This window comes from Otolemur garnettii, unplaced genomic scaffold (assembly GCF_000181295.1).
Source record: "Otolemur garnettii isolate 467f Iridium unplaced genomic scaffold, OtoGar3 scaffold00002, whole genome shotgun sequence".
NCBI lineage: Eukaryota > Metazoa > Chordata > Mammalia > Primates > Galagidae > Otolemur > Otolemur garnettii.
The window spans coordinates 27,289,909-27,304,549 of NW_003852397.1; the positions used below are offsets into that span (position 1 = coordinate 27,289,909).

General features: G+C 46.0%; 1 protein-coding gene across 1 annotated transcript in view; it reads left to right on the forward strand.

Annotated features, from left to right (window-relative positions):
• The window catches only part of ARHGEF3 (Rho guanine nucleotide exchange factor 3), a 321,547-nt gene that overhangs the window by 38,390 nt on the left and 268,516 nt on the right, over positions 1–14,641 (forward strand). The window contains exon 2 of the mRNA XM_023512637.1: positions 5,972–6,064. Within this exon, the coding sequence (XP_023368405.1) occupies positions 6,021–6,064 (44 nt within the window). The 5' untranslated portion in view covers positions 5,972–6,020. The remainder of the gene's footprint in view (positions 1–5,971; positions 6,065–14,641) is intronic.

Sequence of the window (14,641 nt, forward strand, 5' to 3'; positions counted from 1 at the left end):
TCTAAGTGTTCTCTAAACATCTTTCCAAAAGGAATGTATAATTTGCATTCCCACCAGCAATATAGAAGTGTTCCCTTTTCTCCACATCCACGCCAGCATCTCTGGTTTTGGGATTTTGTGATGTGGACTAATCTTACTGGAGTTAGATGATATCTCAAAGTCATTTTGATTTGCATTTCTCTGATGATTAAGGATGATGAGCATTTTTTCATATGCCTGTATCATTCTACTCTTGATGAACATTTAGGTAGCTTCCAGTTTGGGGCTTGTGGTAGTTCACATAATGGCCCCCGAAAGATGTCCATGACATAATTTCTAATAATACCTGGGGTGATGTTACTTTACATGGCAAAAGGGATTTGGCAGAGGTGGTGAAGTTAGGATCTTAACAAGGGGAGATTATTTTGGTTTATCCAGGAGATACCAATGTAGTCACAGGGATCCTTATAAGAGGGTAGAAAAGGGTCAGGTTCAGAGAACCAGATGTGATGACTAAAGCAGAGGTGAGAAAGGAGAGAGGTTTAGAAATGTCATGTTGCTGGCTCTGAATTTGGAGGAAGGACCCACAAGCTGGGAAATACAAAGTAGCTTCTAGAACAGCGGTTCTTACCCTGTGGGTCGTGACCCCTTTGGGGGTCTCCTGCATATCAGATATTTACATTATGATTCATAACAGTAGCAAAATTACAGTTATAAAGTAGCAACAAAAATAATTTTATAGTTGGGGGGTCACCACAACATGAGGAACTGCATTAAAAGGACGCGGCATTAGAAAGGTTGAGAGCCACAGCTCTAGAAGCTGGAAAAGGCTGGGACAGTTTCTCCCCTAAATCCTTCCGAAGGAATGCAGCCCTGACAACTCATTTTAGAGCCATTTCTGATCTCCAGAACTGAGAGGAGAAATTTGTGTTGTTTTAAGTCATTAAGTTTGTAACGTGTTACAGAAGCAACAGCAAACTAATACAGGGCCATCTGTCAGCAAAGGTTTTTTTTTTTGCAGTTTTTGGCCGGGGCTGGGTTTGAACCCACCACCTCTGGCATATGGGGCCGGCGTCCTACTCCTTTGAACCACAGGTGCTGGCCCACACATGCTTTTATGTAGGAGCAAATACAGGTTAGAGATTGCCAGTCTGCCAAGGTGATTCCTCCCAGCAGCAGCAGTATATGAGAGTTGTGGTTGCTTCATATCCTTACCAATATTCGGTGCTTCCTGGAAGAGATATTTTTTAAATGAAAAATTAACAGGACTTGCTGTCTGATGCAGATAGTTGTGCCTTACAGGAGGTTGCCACTTAGCAAATGCTGGTCAGTGCTGCTCCAGCGAGCTGAGGAGAAGAATGAGGGATTGGTGGTGCCACAGTTTCCGGCTGGGGAGACCCAGAATTCCTCTTACATGCCAGTGACTGGGGTGGAAGTGCTGATGAACTTTAGATTAACACAGAACTTTCCACTTGAAGAGTTAGAACAGCACTTATCTCATCTTTGTAACTTTCTGATTAACCAAGGCAAGTGTTGGGTACTGTGTGGCAGGGAAAAAGCCCAGGCTCTTCGGTCAGCTGCTCGGAGTTAAGTGCTGTGGCCATAAGCAAGTTCCCAACTCTTGAAGCTCTGGTTTTGCTGTCCTGAAAATGGGTATGATGCTGCTTCATTTGGGGGCTGTGGGTGCATAAGAGGAGCCTCAATGTGAGAGCCCCAGGTTACTCCCTAGAAATAGGGGGCAGTGAGTCATCAGTGCCTGTGGTCGTTACCAACAACTCTATTAAGTGCATAAGTCCTTTTACAGAAGTTGGCAACCCTGAGTGTGCAGGGGACTGAGCAGCTGGCTTGAGAGGGGTCTGAGAATATCACCTGCTTGGTTGGCTTCCATGGGGGTGATGTCAGGTTCATGATCAGCCTCTCCAGGTCCTCACTGAGACACTGTTCCCCACCACCCCATTCCTGAAATTACTTTGAAATTATTTGTTCATTCATTCATTCAACCATTACTGAGCTTTACTATGTACATTCTAATACAGTCGTGAGCAACACAGACTCCAGGTCAGATGCTTGGTTCAAGTCTCAGCTTTTGCTGTGTGGGTAGCCTCTGCCAAGTCTTAACTTCTTGTATCTAGGTTTCTGATTTTTATTTTTTTTAAATTTTTTGAGACAGAATCTAACTCTGTCGCCACAGGCTAGAATGCCATGGTGTCAGGCTAGCTCACAGCAACCTTAAACTCCTGGGTTCAAGCAATCGTCCTGCTTCAGCCTCCCAAATAGCTGGGACCATAGGTGTCCACCACAATGCCTAACTAGTTTTCCTATTTTTAGTAGAGATGGGGCGTCTTGCTCTTGCTCAGGTTGGTCTTGAACCGCTGAGCTCAAGAGATGCTCTTGCCTGGGCCTTCCAGAGTGCTAGGATTGCAGGTATGAGTCCCCATGTCCTGCCACTTTCTTCTTTTTTCTTTCTTCTTCTCCTTTTCCTCCTCCTCCTCCCACTTTGTTGCCCTTTCTTGTTAGAGTGCTATAACAGTCACAGCTCACAGTAACCTCAAACTCTTTGGCTCAAGCAATCCTCTTGCCTCAGTCTTTCATTTTTAGTAGAGATGGGGTCTCACTCTTATTCAGGCTAGTCTTGAACTCCTGAGCACAAAGTGATTTACCCACCTTGGCCTTCAAGGATTACAGGCGTGAGCCACCGCGCCTGGCCAGTTTCTTGATTTTTCTTCTCCTTCTTCTTCTTTTTTCAAAGTGAAGCAGCAATGATCCCTGCCTTCTAGGGCTGGTGCAAGAATTCAGTGAGATAATCCATGTCAGTGCCTAGCCCTTGGGCATGTCGCAGTCCTGGGGTATAGAGATGGCCACCCCCAACCCCTGCCCCTAACCATAGGCTGAAGGAAGGTGGCTTATCTGCAACTAAGTACAGAATGCCTTTTCTTTTCTTTCTTTTTTTTTTTTGCAGTTTTTGGCTGGGGCCGGGCTTGAACCCACCACCCCTGGTATATGGGGCCAGTGCCCTACTCCTTGAGCCACAGTACTAAAGAGATGAACTCAAAGCCCTGACCTAGAACTAGCCAGTGGCCCCTCCAGTACAGGCTGACCTTTCACAGCTCCTTAAAAAGAGCTTCTGCAGTGGCTCATGCCTGTAATCCTAGCACTCTGGGAGGCCAAAGTGGGAGGATTTCTTGAGCTTGAGAGTTTTAGACCAGCCTAAGCAAGAGTGAGACCTCATCTGTACTAAAATTAGAAAAATTAGGTGGGTGATGGTACATGCCTGTAGTCCCAGATACTTGGGAGGCTAAGGCAAGAGGATCACTTGAGGTCAGGAGTCTGAAGTTGCCATGGGCTGTCATGACACCATGGCACTCTACCCACGGTGACAGAGTAAGAGTCTGTCTCAAAAAAAAAAAACAAACCAAAAAACCACAGTAGCTTCCAGCAGAGTTCTGTTGTTGGCATAATTTTGAGATGTAGGTATAAGGTCTTTCTGTAGCAATTAGCGTGGTACAGAAGAGTTCTCAACACTGATCAATTTTGGCTTCTAGGCCTCAATGAGGTAGGCGGTGTTTACCATTTGTAGCAGTGATATAGAGTCCCACGCCATTCCGTCTCTCCTTCTTCCAGGATCCACATCTTCTGTTTCGCCTTTTTCCAGGCCCTTCCACAATGCACATGCCTCTGCTGATGAAGTTAGCTCTGACAGAAGCCAGAGCTGTGGCCTCAGACAGGGATCTAGATACTAAAAATATCTCGTGGTCGTCTCTTTACAACTTAAAGAGCAGTGTTAGAGGCAGTGGCTGGGGAGTCTTCCCAACGCTGACTCTGTCCAGTGCTTTGGGTTGTGGAGTCCCCGAGTGTCTGGTCTTGCTCACCTGAATCTGAGAATTTCTCCAAATGGTGTTAATCTGGTAGAAGGCCAGACCCTTGGTGGGGCAGATGGAGGAGGATGGGCTGGAGATGTGGCCAAGCAACCTGTGATGCTTAGCAGACAGAGCAGCTGATGCAGCGGGGCTGGGCCATAAAGACAGCACTGGCTGGGAAGGGCTGGGAAGAACTGGGTGGTCAAGATTACCCTGAACTCTCCCTCCCTGGGGGAAGCTAGGTTGGAGACCAACACAAATATGATCTGCATAGCCAGTTCTTCTAGAGTTGAAAAAGATGACTGTTTCTTTGGATGATACCAAAGAAGTAGCTGGTTTGTGTTTAGGGCCATGTTGTACAACAATAATCGATCTTTTTGTTCTTTTTTTTTTTTTTTAGAGACAGGGTCTCTGTTTGTCACCCAGGCTGGAGTGCAGTGGTGCAATCACATCTCACTGCAGCCTCTAACTTCTGGGCTCAAACAGTCCTCCTGGCTCAGGCTCCTGTGTAGCTGGGACTACAGCCACATGTCATCATACCTGGCCAGTTTTAACATTCTTTTTGTAGAGATGGTTTGTCCAGCTTCTGGCCTCAAGCAATCTTCCTACCTCACCTTATGAATAGCTGGGACTATGGGCACGTGCCACCACGCCTGGCTAGTTTTTAAATTTTCTTATAGACATGAAGTCTCACCACATTGTTGCCCAGGGCTGGTCTCAAACTCCTGGCCTCAAGGGTCTGCCTCAGTATCCCAGAGTGCTGGGATTTAAAGGCATGAGGCACTGTACCCAGATGAATTTGATATGAATGGTGAGGAGTACAGTATCCAAGAATGAGGAAGGAACCTCGGAGTAGTGGCTTGGACTCACCCTGGGACAAATGCTCAGGAAATGGAATCGCAGGAGGAATCCTCCATGCCACTGCAATATTCTCTCCCTGGGGCTTAGTGCCTGTAGCTCAAGTGGCTAAGGCACTAGCCACATACACCCAGAGTTGCTGGGTTTGAATCCAGCCCAGGCCCACCAAACAACAATAACAACTACAACCAAAAAATAGCTGGGTGTTGTGGTGGGTGCCTGTAGTCCCAGCTACTTGGTTAGGCTGAGGCAAGAGAATTGCTTAAGCCCAGGAGTTGGAGGTTACTGTGAGCTGTGATGCCATGGCACTCTACCCAGGGTGACAGCTTGGGGCTCTGTCTCAGAAAAAAAAAAAAAATTCTCTCTTGGACTTTGCCTCTCCCTAATCTTTTTCAGCCTCTGTTGCTACTAGGCATATTAACTTGAATCCTTAAATGTGGGTATCAGGTACATTTGGGTGGTGTTTTACCATTCCAGGTAGACATTTGCTGTGTGAAACTCATACCTTATATTTGTAGATGCCCTCTGTGCTCCGTAGTCTGTGCCAAGGGCCCTGCTCCTGAGAGGCTCCACACTAGAAAACAGTACATGCTTATTAATGCCTCCTCATTCATTAAATACTGAGTACTTACTATGTGCCAAGGCCTCATGAAGTTGCATGTAGTTTTATTGAGATTGTGACCAAAAATAACGTGACCTTGCCAGTCTCTATAGACATGGCTTACCTCTAAATGACCAAAGCCATCCTCAGAAGGGCCTCACCTAGTATATTTAATCATAGTCCCAATTAGGATAATGGTTAATAAGCTATGAAACACAGCCCAATAAAATGATCACTTAAAGAACAAAGACGTTTTTCTGTAAGGTAGTAGTTTCAAGGCCAGAGGAGTTCCTGGGCTCTATGCTGTCAATCACAGATCCAGGTACTTCCATCTTGTTGCTCTGTCTGTTATTCCTCAGACCTGGATGATCACAGCTGGGTTCCAGACAGTGGAAAGGGAGGACAAGGTATGCCCATGTCCTGAGACCTAGATTGGAAGTGACATCACTTCTTCTCACATTCCATTGAGAACTCTGACATCCAGCTACACCTAGCTGCCAGGATACTTGGGAAATGTAGTCCCTAATAAAACTTGAATAATTATGGAAGAAGAGGAGAATGGATTTTGGTAGACACTGGGTAATCTTTTTTGTTAACTTGTATCTAATGCAGCTCTTTGTGACTTCATAATATAAATGTATCCAGATTATAAATGTTGGTTGTTTTGCATTTTAAGAAAGAAGACTTGAACTTGCCACACTGAGTCTATAGACAGTTCCACAGTAATGAATCAGCGCATCTGTAAAGGAATGGAAGAAAACAAGGAAAGGTAAAAATGTCTTTAAAAATTAAAATTTAAAAAATTCTTGTATTCAACAATTAAATGCACAGTTGCACAGTAGGGCTGCCATTAAGCCCCTATATGTCAGTAGAAGCCATCAAGAATTTGGAGATAGTAAAATTTCACAAATTTCCTTTTCATCTCTGCTTTCTGATACAGGAGGGATGCCATTGTTAAGTGTGAGGGATTTCTTCTAAGACTTAGAGGGAAGAGTTGGTATAAATAGAACCGACTATTCTATGGTATAGAATAAAATATTTTATCCTGAAACTATGGACGTTTAAGGAACATTCTAAGAAACGTTTATGTTCCCAGATTGTGTCTCTATTTGCAAGTGGCCATTCCCCCAGAGGACAAAGGCAGACCCTGAGCTCTTGGCAACTACATCTTTTGGAATTACCATTTCTTCTGCTTTTCTGTTTTTGTCCTTTGCTAGGTGTTCAAGGTTGCAGTGTATTATGGTTGTTCCTATGAATAGCCACTGTATTGCAGCCTAGGCAACACAGTCAGACCCCATTTTTATAAAAAATAAATATATAAAAATAATTTTCAAAGTCTGGGCGTGGTGGCTCATGCCTGTAATCCCAGCACTCTGGGGGGCTGAGTCGGATGGATTTACCTGAGCTCCCAGGTTTGAGACCAGCCTGAGCCAGAGTAAGACCCCATTTCTAAACATAGCCGGGAGTTGTGGTGGGCGCCTGTAGTCCCAGCTACTTAGAAGGCTGAGGCAGGAGGCTTGCTTGAGCCCAAGAGTTTGAGGTTGCTGTGAGCTATGATGCCATAGCACTCTACCGAGGTTGACAAAGTAAGACTCTGTCTCTAAAAAAGAAAAAAAGAACTTTTTAAAAATTTAATTTAATTTTAATATCCAAGAAATGCATAGATATACTTTCCTTGGTAATAATAAGTGATGCCATGGCCTTTTCATTTCCAGCTCCACCCCACTCCTGCCCTTCCCGAAAGTAACCATGTTACTTTGTACCTTTCCTTCCAGACTTCTTTTAGGTTTTCTAGATACAAAGAAAAAATCAGTCTTTCTTTCCTCCTTTCTTTTTAAAAATACACTTGCTGTTATACTATGTTTGTTGGCATATTTTGTTACCCTTTTTTATAAATTCTGTAATGTGCCATAGAATATTTCCAAGATGGAATATGTGAATCTGTTTTTATGCTGCAGCAAATAAGGTAGTATAGCCATAGTATGAAATTCCAACTGTTTGTTGAGCTATTTCCCTGATGGTGGTGGTTGGTTCTGGGTTTTGCCCTTAAGGTAGTGTTGTGATGTACCTTCTCGTACATATTCCCCTTGAGTGCACGGCAGATAGTTCTCTAAGGTGGTAACCAAGGAGTAGAGTTGCTGGGCCATCATGTGTGTGCCTTTGAGACCTTAATAAACATTACTGACACATTCTCAAAAGGGTGCTGCTTGTCAGCTGGCCTCCAGATCTCCTGTCTGCCCACTGTCCTGCCATACCTCAGGTCCTCTGCCTTTAATTCTGCTGGTCTGTAGGGGGAACAATGGTATCTCTCCGCGTAATACCTCCCTCTTCTCTTTACTCTGGGGATATCATCTCTTTAGGACTCTCTGTTGCTTGGTTTCCTCTCCCATAGGAGCTGCTAAGCCTCTGCCCTCATGGGGACCCAGCGACCTATCCCAAGACCCAGGTTTCTAGGCAGCTGGGCAGCCCTGGCCCTTCCCTGGAGTAGTTGCTGCATGATTTTCTCTTCTGCTCTGGGAGAGACCATCCCAGGATTAGCTGCTTCTCTTTTGACCCCTGATGGGGCTTAGGGGTTAGACTCTCTGGGTTAGACGTCCCTACTTCAGGTGGTTTCATCTGCCTTCAACACCACCAGCCACCACCATCATCGGCAACAATTTGAGTATTTACTGTGTGTCAGCCGCTGTGTGGCTTGCCAGGCCTACTTAGCTCTTTTCATTCTCACAATGGGTTCCATAAAATAGAGACTTGTGTTGTTATCTCCATTTTTGTGGCCACTGGGGGAAAATGAAAATTTATTCAAAACCAACCAAATGGCAAAAGGAACATCAAAAGCCCTGTATTGCCATGGAGCTCCAGGTCCTATCCAGTGTTCTTGCTTGGAGTGATGAACAGACCCCCATTGGCCGAGTGCTGAGTTCTCCTTGGGGACATAGCTTTGGAGCCATCGTGCCATGTTTGGAGTTGCTTTGCCTGTGCTCAGTTGTTAATTCAGCATCCGTGGTATTCCCAGTGGAGAGTGGGGCTCCTTGTCTAGCATATGAGCACATATTCTTGCATATCTTCAGCACCTCTGGTCTTGGGTACAGTTGTGGGTGGTAGCCTTACTCACGTCTATCTAAATATGTCTCTGGAAAGGGGTCTTCTATGTCGAGGGTATTTGTCATGGGGGCAAATATACTTCATTAAAGTCAGTACACCCCCTGAGCTGTGAGGGAGAGGAAGTGCTTTACTTGCCCTTGTTAGACCTAATCAATCATTCTACTCCCTCAAATGCAGGCAGAGTGCAATTTCAAATGCGTTCCTCAGTGCCCCCCCCCCCCATGATATATTTCAGAGACATAAAAATTTAGAGCTGGAAGAAATTCTAGGCTCATTGTGTTTAACTCCTCATTACAGTTGTAAGCAGAGAGGCCTAGAGTGATGAAAGGAATGTCCAAGTTCATGCAGTGGAAACAAGCCTTGCTGTGGGGTTCCTGGGGTTTGGCCAGTCTCTTTCCATAATACCACAACTTCCTCTTGTGCGATTATCAGGATCCCTTGAAGGAAGCCAGCCCATTATTGATTAATTGACTATTCATTCAGGGGGCATTTACTGACTACTACTGTGTGCCTCAGTGATAAAGAGATGGGTATGGTATGAATTCTTAGGGAATTCAGAGTCTGGCCGTAGGGAGGCAGTTGAACACGCTATGAGTAGTGGTTAAGTGGAAAACCTCAAATCTCTGCCACTCAGTGGTGGTAATAATAGTATTGCCCACAATAGGTTGTTGGGGGATGTTCTGAGTTAATTGTTCTAAAGCACCGAGCGTATAATTAGCACCCGATAAAGGCAGCAGTTTTCAAATTTGTTTTTTTACTTATTTTTAGTCCTATAGAGGGTAAAGAAGCTAGGAAGATTTTTCTGTTGGGAGACTGATCTGGATTTATGCTTCAGAAATGGTAGTCAGTCAACACAATTTCTCATCTTGTGTGTATTAATCCTTTTAGTGTCTCTCTCACTTACTGGACTGTGAACCTCATAGGGCCAAATCTTACCTCCGATGTTCACTATAATTTACCAAGTATTTGGCACACAGTAGGTGCTTACTAATATTTCTAGACTGATGAGTGTAGGAGGTAGAGTGAAGGGGGGGGCGGGCCCTTGAGGTGAGGTGCTGGGATAAAACTGGTCAGCTAGAAAGACCAGTTTGTCCTGGGCCAACCCCACTTCCTGAGGACAGGGGCTCCCTGGCAGCCCTGCATACAGACCACACCTCCTTCTGTGGCACACATGTGTATTTGTAATTGTTTTGCATCTGCAGTTTATGAACATTTTTACTTATTTGGATACAGAGTCTCACTTTGTTGCTCTGGATACAGTGCTGTGGCATCATCATAGCCCACAGCAACCCTAAACTCTTGGGCTTGAGCAATCCTCTTGCCTCAGCCTCCCTAGTAGCTGAGACTACCAGCACCTGCCACAATGCCCAGCTAATTTTTTTATCTTTAGTAGAGATGAAGTTTTGCTCTTGCTCAAGCTGGTCTTGAACTCGTGAGCTCAAGCAATCCTCCTGCCTCAGCCTTCCAGAGTGCTAGATTTACAGGTGGGAGCCACTGCGCCTGGCCCACATTTTGTCTTTTAATCAAGCAAATTTATTGTGAGGAGGCCTATTTGCATATCATTTATTGATTAATTATTTCTTGTCACTTCTACTTCTGGAAGCTAACTGACATGTTAGGGGCCTAAGAATACAGGATTTTTAGAAGTTGAAGCCTCTGAGGAATGCAGTTTTCTTCTGCCATCAGTGACTGTGGACAGATAATGCCACTTCTCTGTGCCTCCTCTGTGATTCCTCAGCTGTGCAGCAGTGGAGTCAGGCAAGCAGAATTTCTGAACAGGTCCATCAGGTGCAAAGGAGAAAACTTTGAGGGGAGAAGTCCTTGCCTTTCTTGTGAGTCCTTCCTGTGAACAGACCTATGGTGAAATACTTGGATAGGCGCCTGTGGCTCAAGCAGCTAAGGCACCAGCCACATACACCTGAGCTGGCGGGTTCGAATCCAGCCTGGGCCCTCCAACAACAATGATGGCTGCAACAAAAAATAGTAGGGCATTGTGGCGGGCACCTGTGGTCCCAGCTACTTGGGAGGCAGAGGCAGGAGAATTGCTTGAGCCCAGGAGTTGGAGGTTGCTGTGAGCTGTGATGTCACGGCACTCTACCCAGGGCAACAGCTTGAGGCTCTGTCTCAAAAAAAAGAAAAGAAAAGAAAAGAAATACTTGGATAGTCAGGGCTTCTCTCATGCTGGAGAAATGGAAAGGTTTAAGTTAGTTCATTCATTCAGTCATTCATTTATTTGGCCAGTTGGTCAATATCCCATTGCTCAGCTGCCCTCAGCACTTTAGGAAAATGCTTTCCTTGTGGAGCCTTCCACTCAGATTGTGCCTCTTTTTCCTGAAATGTAAGTCCTCTGTGGCTCACTCACCTGTTGTGGTGTGTTTTGAGCACCTCCTCTGTGCTGGTTCCACTAGAGTTGACTCTGCTAGAAGGAAGGGCCTTGTGTGGTGCAGAATACCTGACATCTGGCCCAGGGCCAGGCTGTGCCTCTTTGGAGGGCTGAATTAGCTAGAAAACTGGGTGATTTGTAGATGTCCTCACCAAGGACTTGATCCACAATCAAGTTTCTGCAGCATCTGATGTGGTTTTCATGCTCCTGGGCTAGGCTGATTTGCTCGGTGTTGAGCGCCTTTTCCTGTGGACAGGTTGCTTTCTCTGCTGGCTGTTAGTTGCTCTCTTCTCCTGGATCCACTTATCAGCTTCCATCTTGTTGTTAGGCCAGGGCTGTTTGGGTCACTGATTTTTATTAGCTCTTTGTTCACTACCCAAAAGATCATGTAAGACTTGCCCCCTTCCCCTATCCTTCTAAGGTTTAGCTGGTGACCTTGAGAAGCTGGAAATCTGATAGAGGGAGAGTGAGAGCCAGCATTTTGCAAAGCCTCCCCTCCCCTGCCCCAACCTGCGGCTTTATGGCAAGGCGTTTCCCCTCACCAAGGTATCCCATCAGCATTCCCAGAGTCTGTTCCTTAGAGCATAGTCTTCTCCTTGAACTAATGGGTATTTCAGGAAAAAAAAATAGGGTCTGTTGCCCAACTTGTTTGGCCAGTGTTGCTTAAGCCCACTGAATGGGGCCCTTCTTGCTGGCCTTGTCAAAGCCTATAAAATGTTGGTCTGTGTGCAGAAGGTGCTTAAGAGAGGGCAGACCCCACCTCTGCACAGATCATCCCTGGGACATGCTGGATTGGGAGATCTTTGAGCTGCCACCCAGTCCTTCAGTTATGTGACCAGGACATGAGGCAGGATATGTTATTTTACAGATGAGGAACCAAGGCTTTTGGGAGGTGGTAGAAAGGCCAAGACCCAGACCTGGTCTCTTGAACCTCAAGTTATGTTTTGTTGTGTCTTTTCACCAAACCAAAGTCTTTATCTGTCCTTGACCAGACCAAACGCATAAAAATAGGAGCAGCATCTTAGAAGATTGCTGTGAAGTCACTGCTAAAGCCCTTCAGTCCTCTGGTGAGCCTGGCTAATCCCCCACACAGCCAATTACAATACCTGCCAATTTGGAGCCCTTACCAAGGGGCTTTTTCTATACATTGACTCCAAACATCATAGCAACCCCGTAAAATACCTATTGTCCAGCTCCATTTTACAGATGAGGAAATGGAGTTTTTCTTTTTTTGTTGCAGTTTGGCTGGGGCCAGGGTCGAACCTGCCACCCTCAGTATATGAGGCAGGTGCCCTACTCACTGGGCCACAGGTGCCACCCAAGGAAGTGCAGTTTTTACCTCCAGCACTGTCACTGGTAATTCTCCAACTTATACCTGTATGCGGCCTTTGATGCTCCTGAGGGAGAAAGCCTAGGCCTTCACCCATTTGCCCCTCATCTGATTTGGCCCTCCTTTTTTTGTGTGTAGAGATAGTCTCACTTTATCGCCCTCAGAGTGCCATGGCGTCACAGCTGACAGCAACCTCTAACTCCTGGGCTTAGGTGATTCTCTTGCCTCAGCCTCCTGAGTAGCTGGGACTACAGGCACCCACCACAATGCCTGGCTATTTTTTTTTGGTTGCAGTTTGGCCGGGGTTGGGTTTGAACCCGCCACCCTCGGTATATGGGACCGGAGTCCTACTCACTAAGCCACAGGCACCGTCTTTGGCCCTCTTTTTTTTCTCTCTGCAGGTGGGATTGCAGAGCCCCCTAAAGAATGGGGGGACATTAGGGCTTCCCCAGCGGGGAGTGGGCTTCAGTTGAGGTCAGAAGGGTGGCCATTCTGATCTCACTGGGAGCCTGTCATCAAGTTCCTAATACCAGGCAGTCACCTTCTCATAGGGTGGCCCTACTGATAACAGGAATTGCCTGGTCACAGGAGATGTTGAATATCTTTGCCCAGTTTTCCGAAGCTCAGTTTGTCCATGTATGAAAGGTGTATAATAGGGGAGCTTTGTTCATAAAGTTGACATGAGGATTCAGCGTGGCGAGAAGGGCTTCACTCTGTGGCTGGGCAGCTGGCCAATCTAGCACATGGCATTAGTTTGTTGTCAGTTTATTAATCATTCTCCCACCAACCACAGAGCTAAGGAGGAACTCTCAGAACACATGTCCTCTGCTTTTCTATGACAACACTTAACATAGGTGATCTTTTAAAAAAAATTCATTCAGTAGGTATTTGGGAATCTGCCATATACTAAGAACTCTCAGGCATGCTGGGGGCTACAGTTAGACTTGGACCTTACCAAGCAGCTTGCAGTGTGGAAGGGGAGGTAACTGTATGTAATAGGAGACAGGAAGGGCTTAAGGCAGGGCCTGGCAGTGTCTGGCACATGGTGTGTACTTGAGAAATTTTTGGAAACACACAAACTACAGGGAGCTCTAATGGACATAGCACTTTGAGGTGGCACCAAGAAATACAACTCAGGTAGCACAACAGGTAGGAAGAGAATGTCTTTAAGGGGTGTTTGTCTCTGGCCCACACTCATTTGGCAAAGAGGAAGCTCCCCCAGCCCCTGCCCAGGCCAGTGGATAGTGACACCCAAAGCAGCACCTGCCTCACACTGGGAGGAGACCGTGAGTATCATGTAAAGAGCTGATAGAAAATTCCCACTAGGCAAGAGGGTGCCACTTTCTGTGCAGGTTAACCAACTTTTTCAACTCCAAAGGTTAAGTATGGGGCTTAGCTGTGCAAGGGTGTCTGAGCCCTTGATGGTTGATGTGCTTATTGGGCCCACAAGAGGGACAGAATTATTGAGATGCATTTATCAAGTGCTAACTTTGTCTGGAGTGTTCTGCTAGGTTGTGGCACTTGGGTTTTCCTACAGGAACCCTTTGGGGCTTGAGGTGAAGGTGGCTTTTGTGTCACATGTACGGAGTGCTGTTGTGCTGTGCAGAGTCAGGTAGGAGGAATTGAGGCTGGGCATGGTGGCTCACTGCTGTAATGCTAGCACTCAGGGAGGGTGAGGCAGGTGGATCACTTGCACTCAGGAGCTCCAAACCATTCTGAGCAAGAGTGAAACCCTGTCTCTACTAAAAATGGAAAAACTAGCTGGGCATTGTGGTGGGTGCCTATAGTCCCAGCTACTTGGGAGGATGAGGTAAGAGGCTTGCCTGAGCCCAAGAGTTTGAGGTTGCTGTGAGCTGTGACACAGTGCCACTTGACCCAGGGTGACAGAGTAAGACTCTGTCTCAAAGAAAAAAAAAGTTTTGCAAGTTAGTTGTGGAGACCTAAATTGAAGGAATAAAATAGAGACTGCTTTGTGTCCTTTGAGTAGAATCTGGATATAATCTATGGCTCCGTGTTAGACCCGCTGCTCATTTTACCAGTGAGGAAGTGGCCCAGACAGGGGATGTGCCTTGAGGTCATACAGTGAGTTGGTAGCACAGGTGGAATTAGAACCTGGATGCCCCACAGTCTTGAGTGAATTAAATAGGCGGAGTCAACACCCAGTTGTCTTTTGGCCAGGTTGTCCTCATGTTTAGGATTGAAGTTTTTTTCCCCCACCTGTAAATTTCACAAAATGGGAGAAGTTTGCACCATTTCTCTGTCTTCCTTCCTTGTTTTACTTACTGTCCTCTTATCCCCAAGTCATTGTGGTCCATATTCCTCTGGTATCTGCCATGCTCTTAGGATTTTTCCATAGCAACTCATTTGCTCACCCCTTCCCCCAATGATATACCCACTGTTTTTAGTTTGAGACAGAGTCTCACTATGTTGCCCTCAGTAGAGTGCTGTGGTGTTACAGCTCACAGCAACCTCTAACTCTTGGGCTTAAGCAATTCTCTTGCCTCAGCCTCCCAAGTAGCTGGGACTGCAGG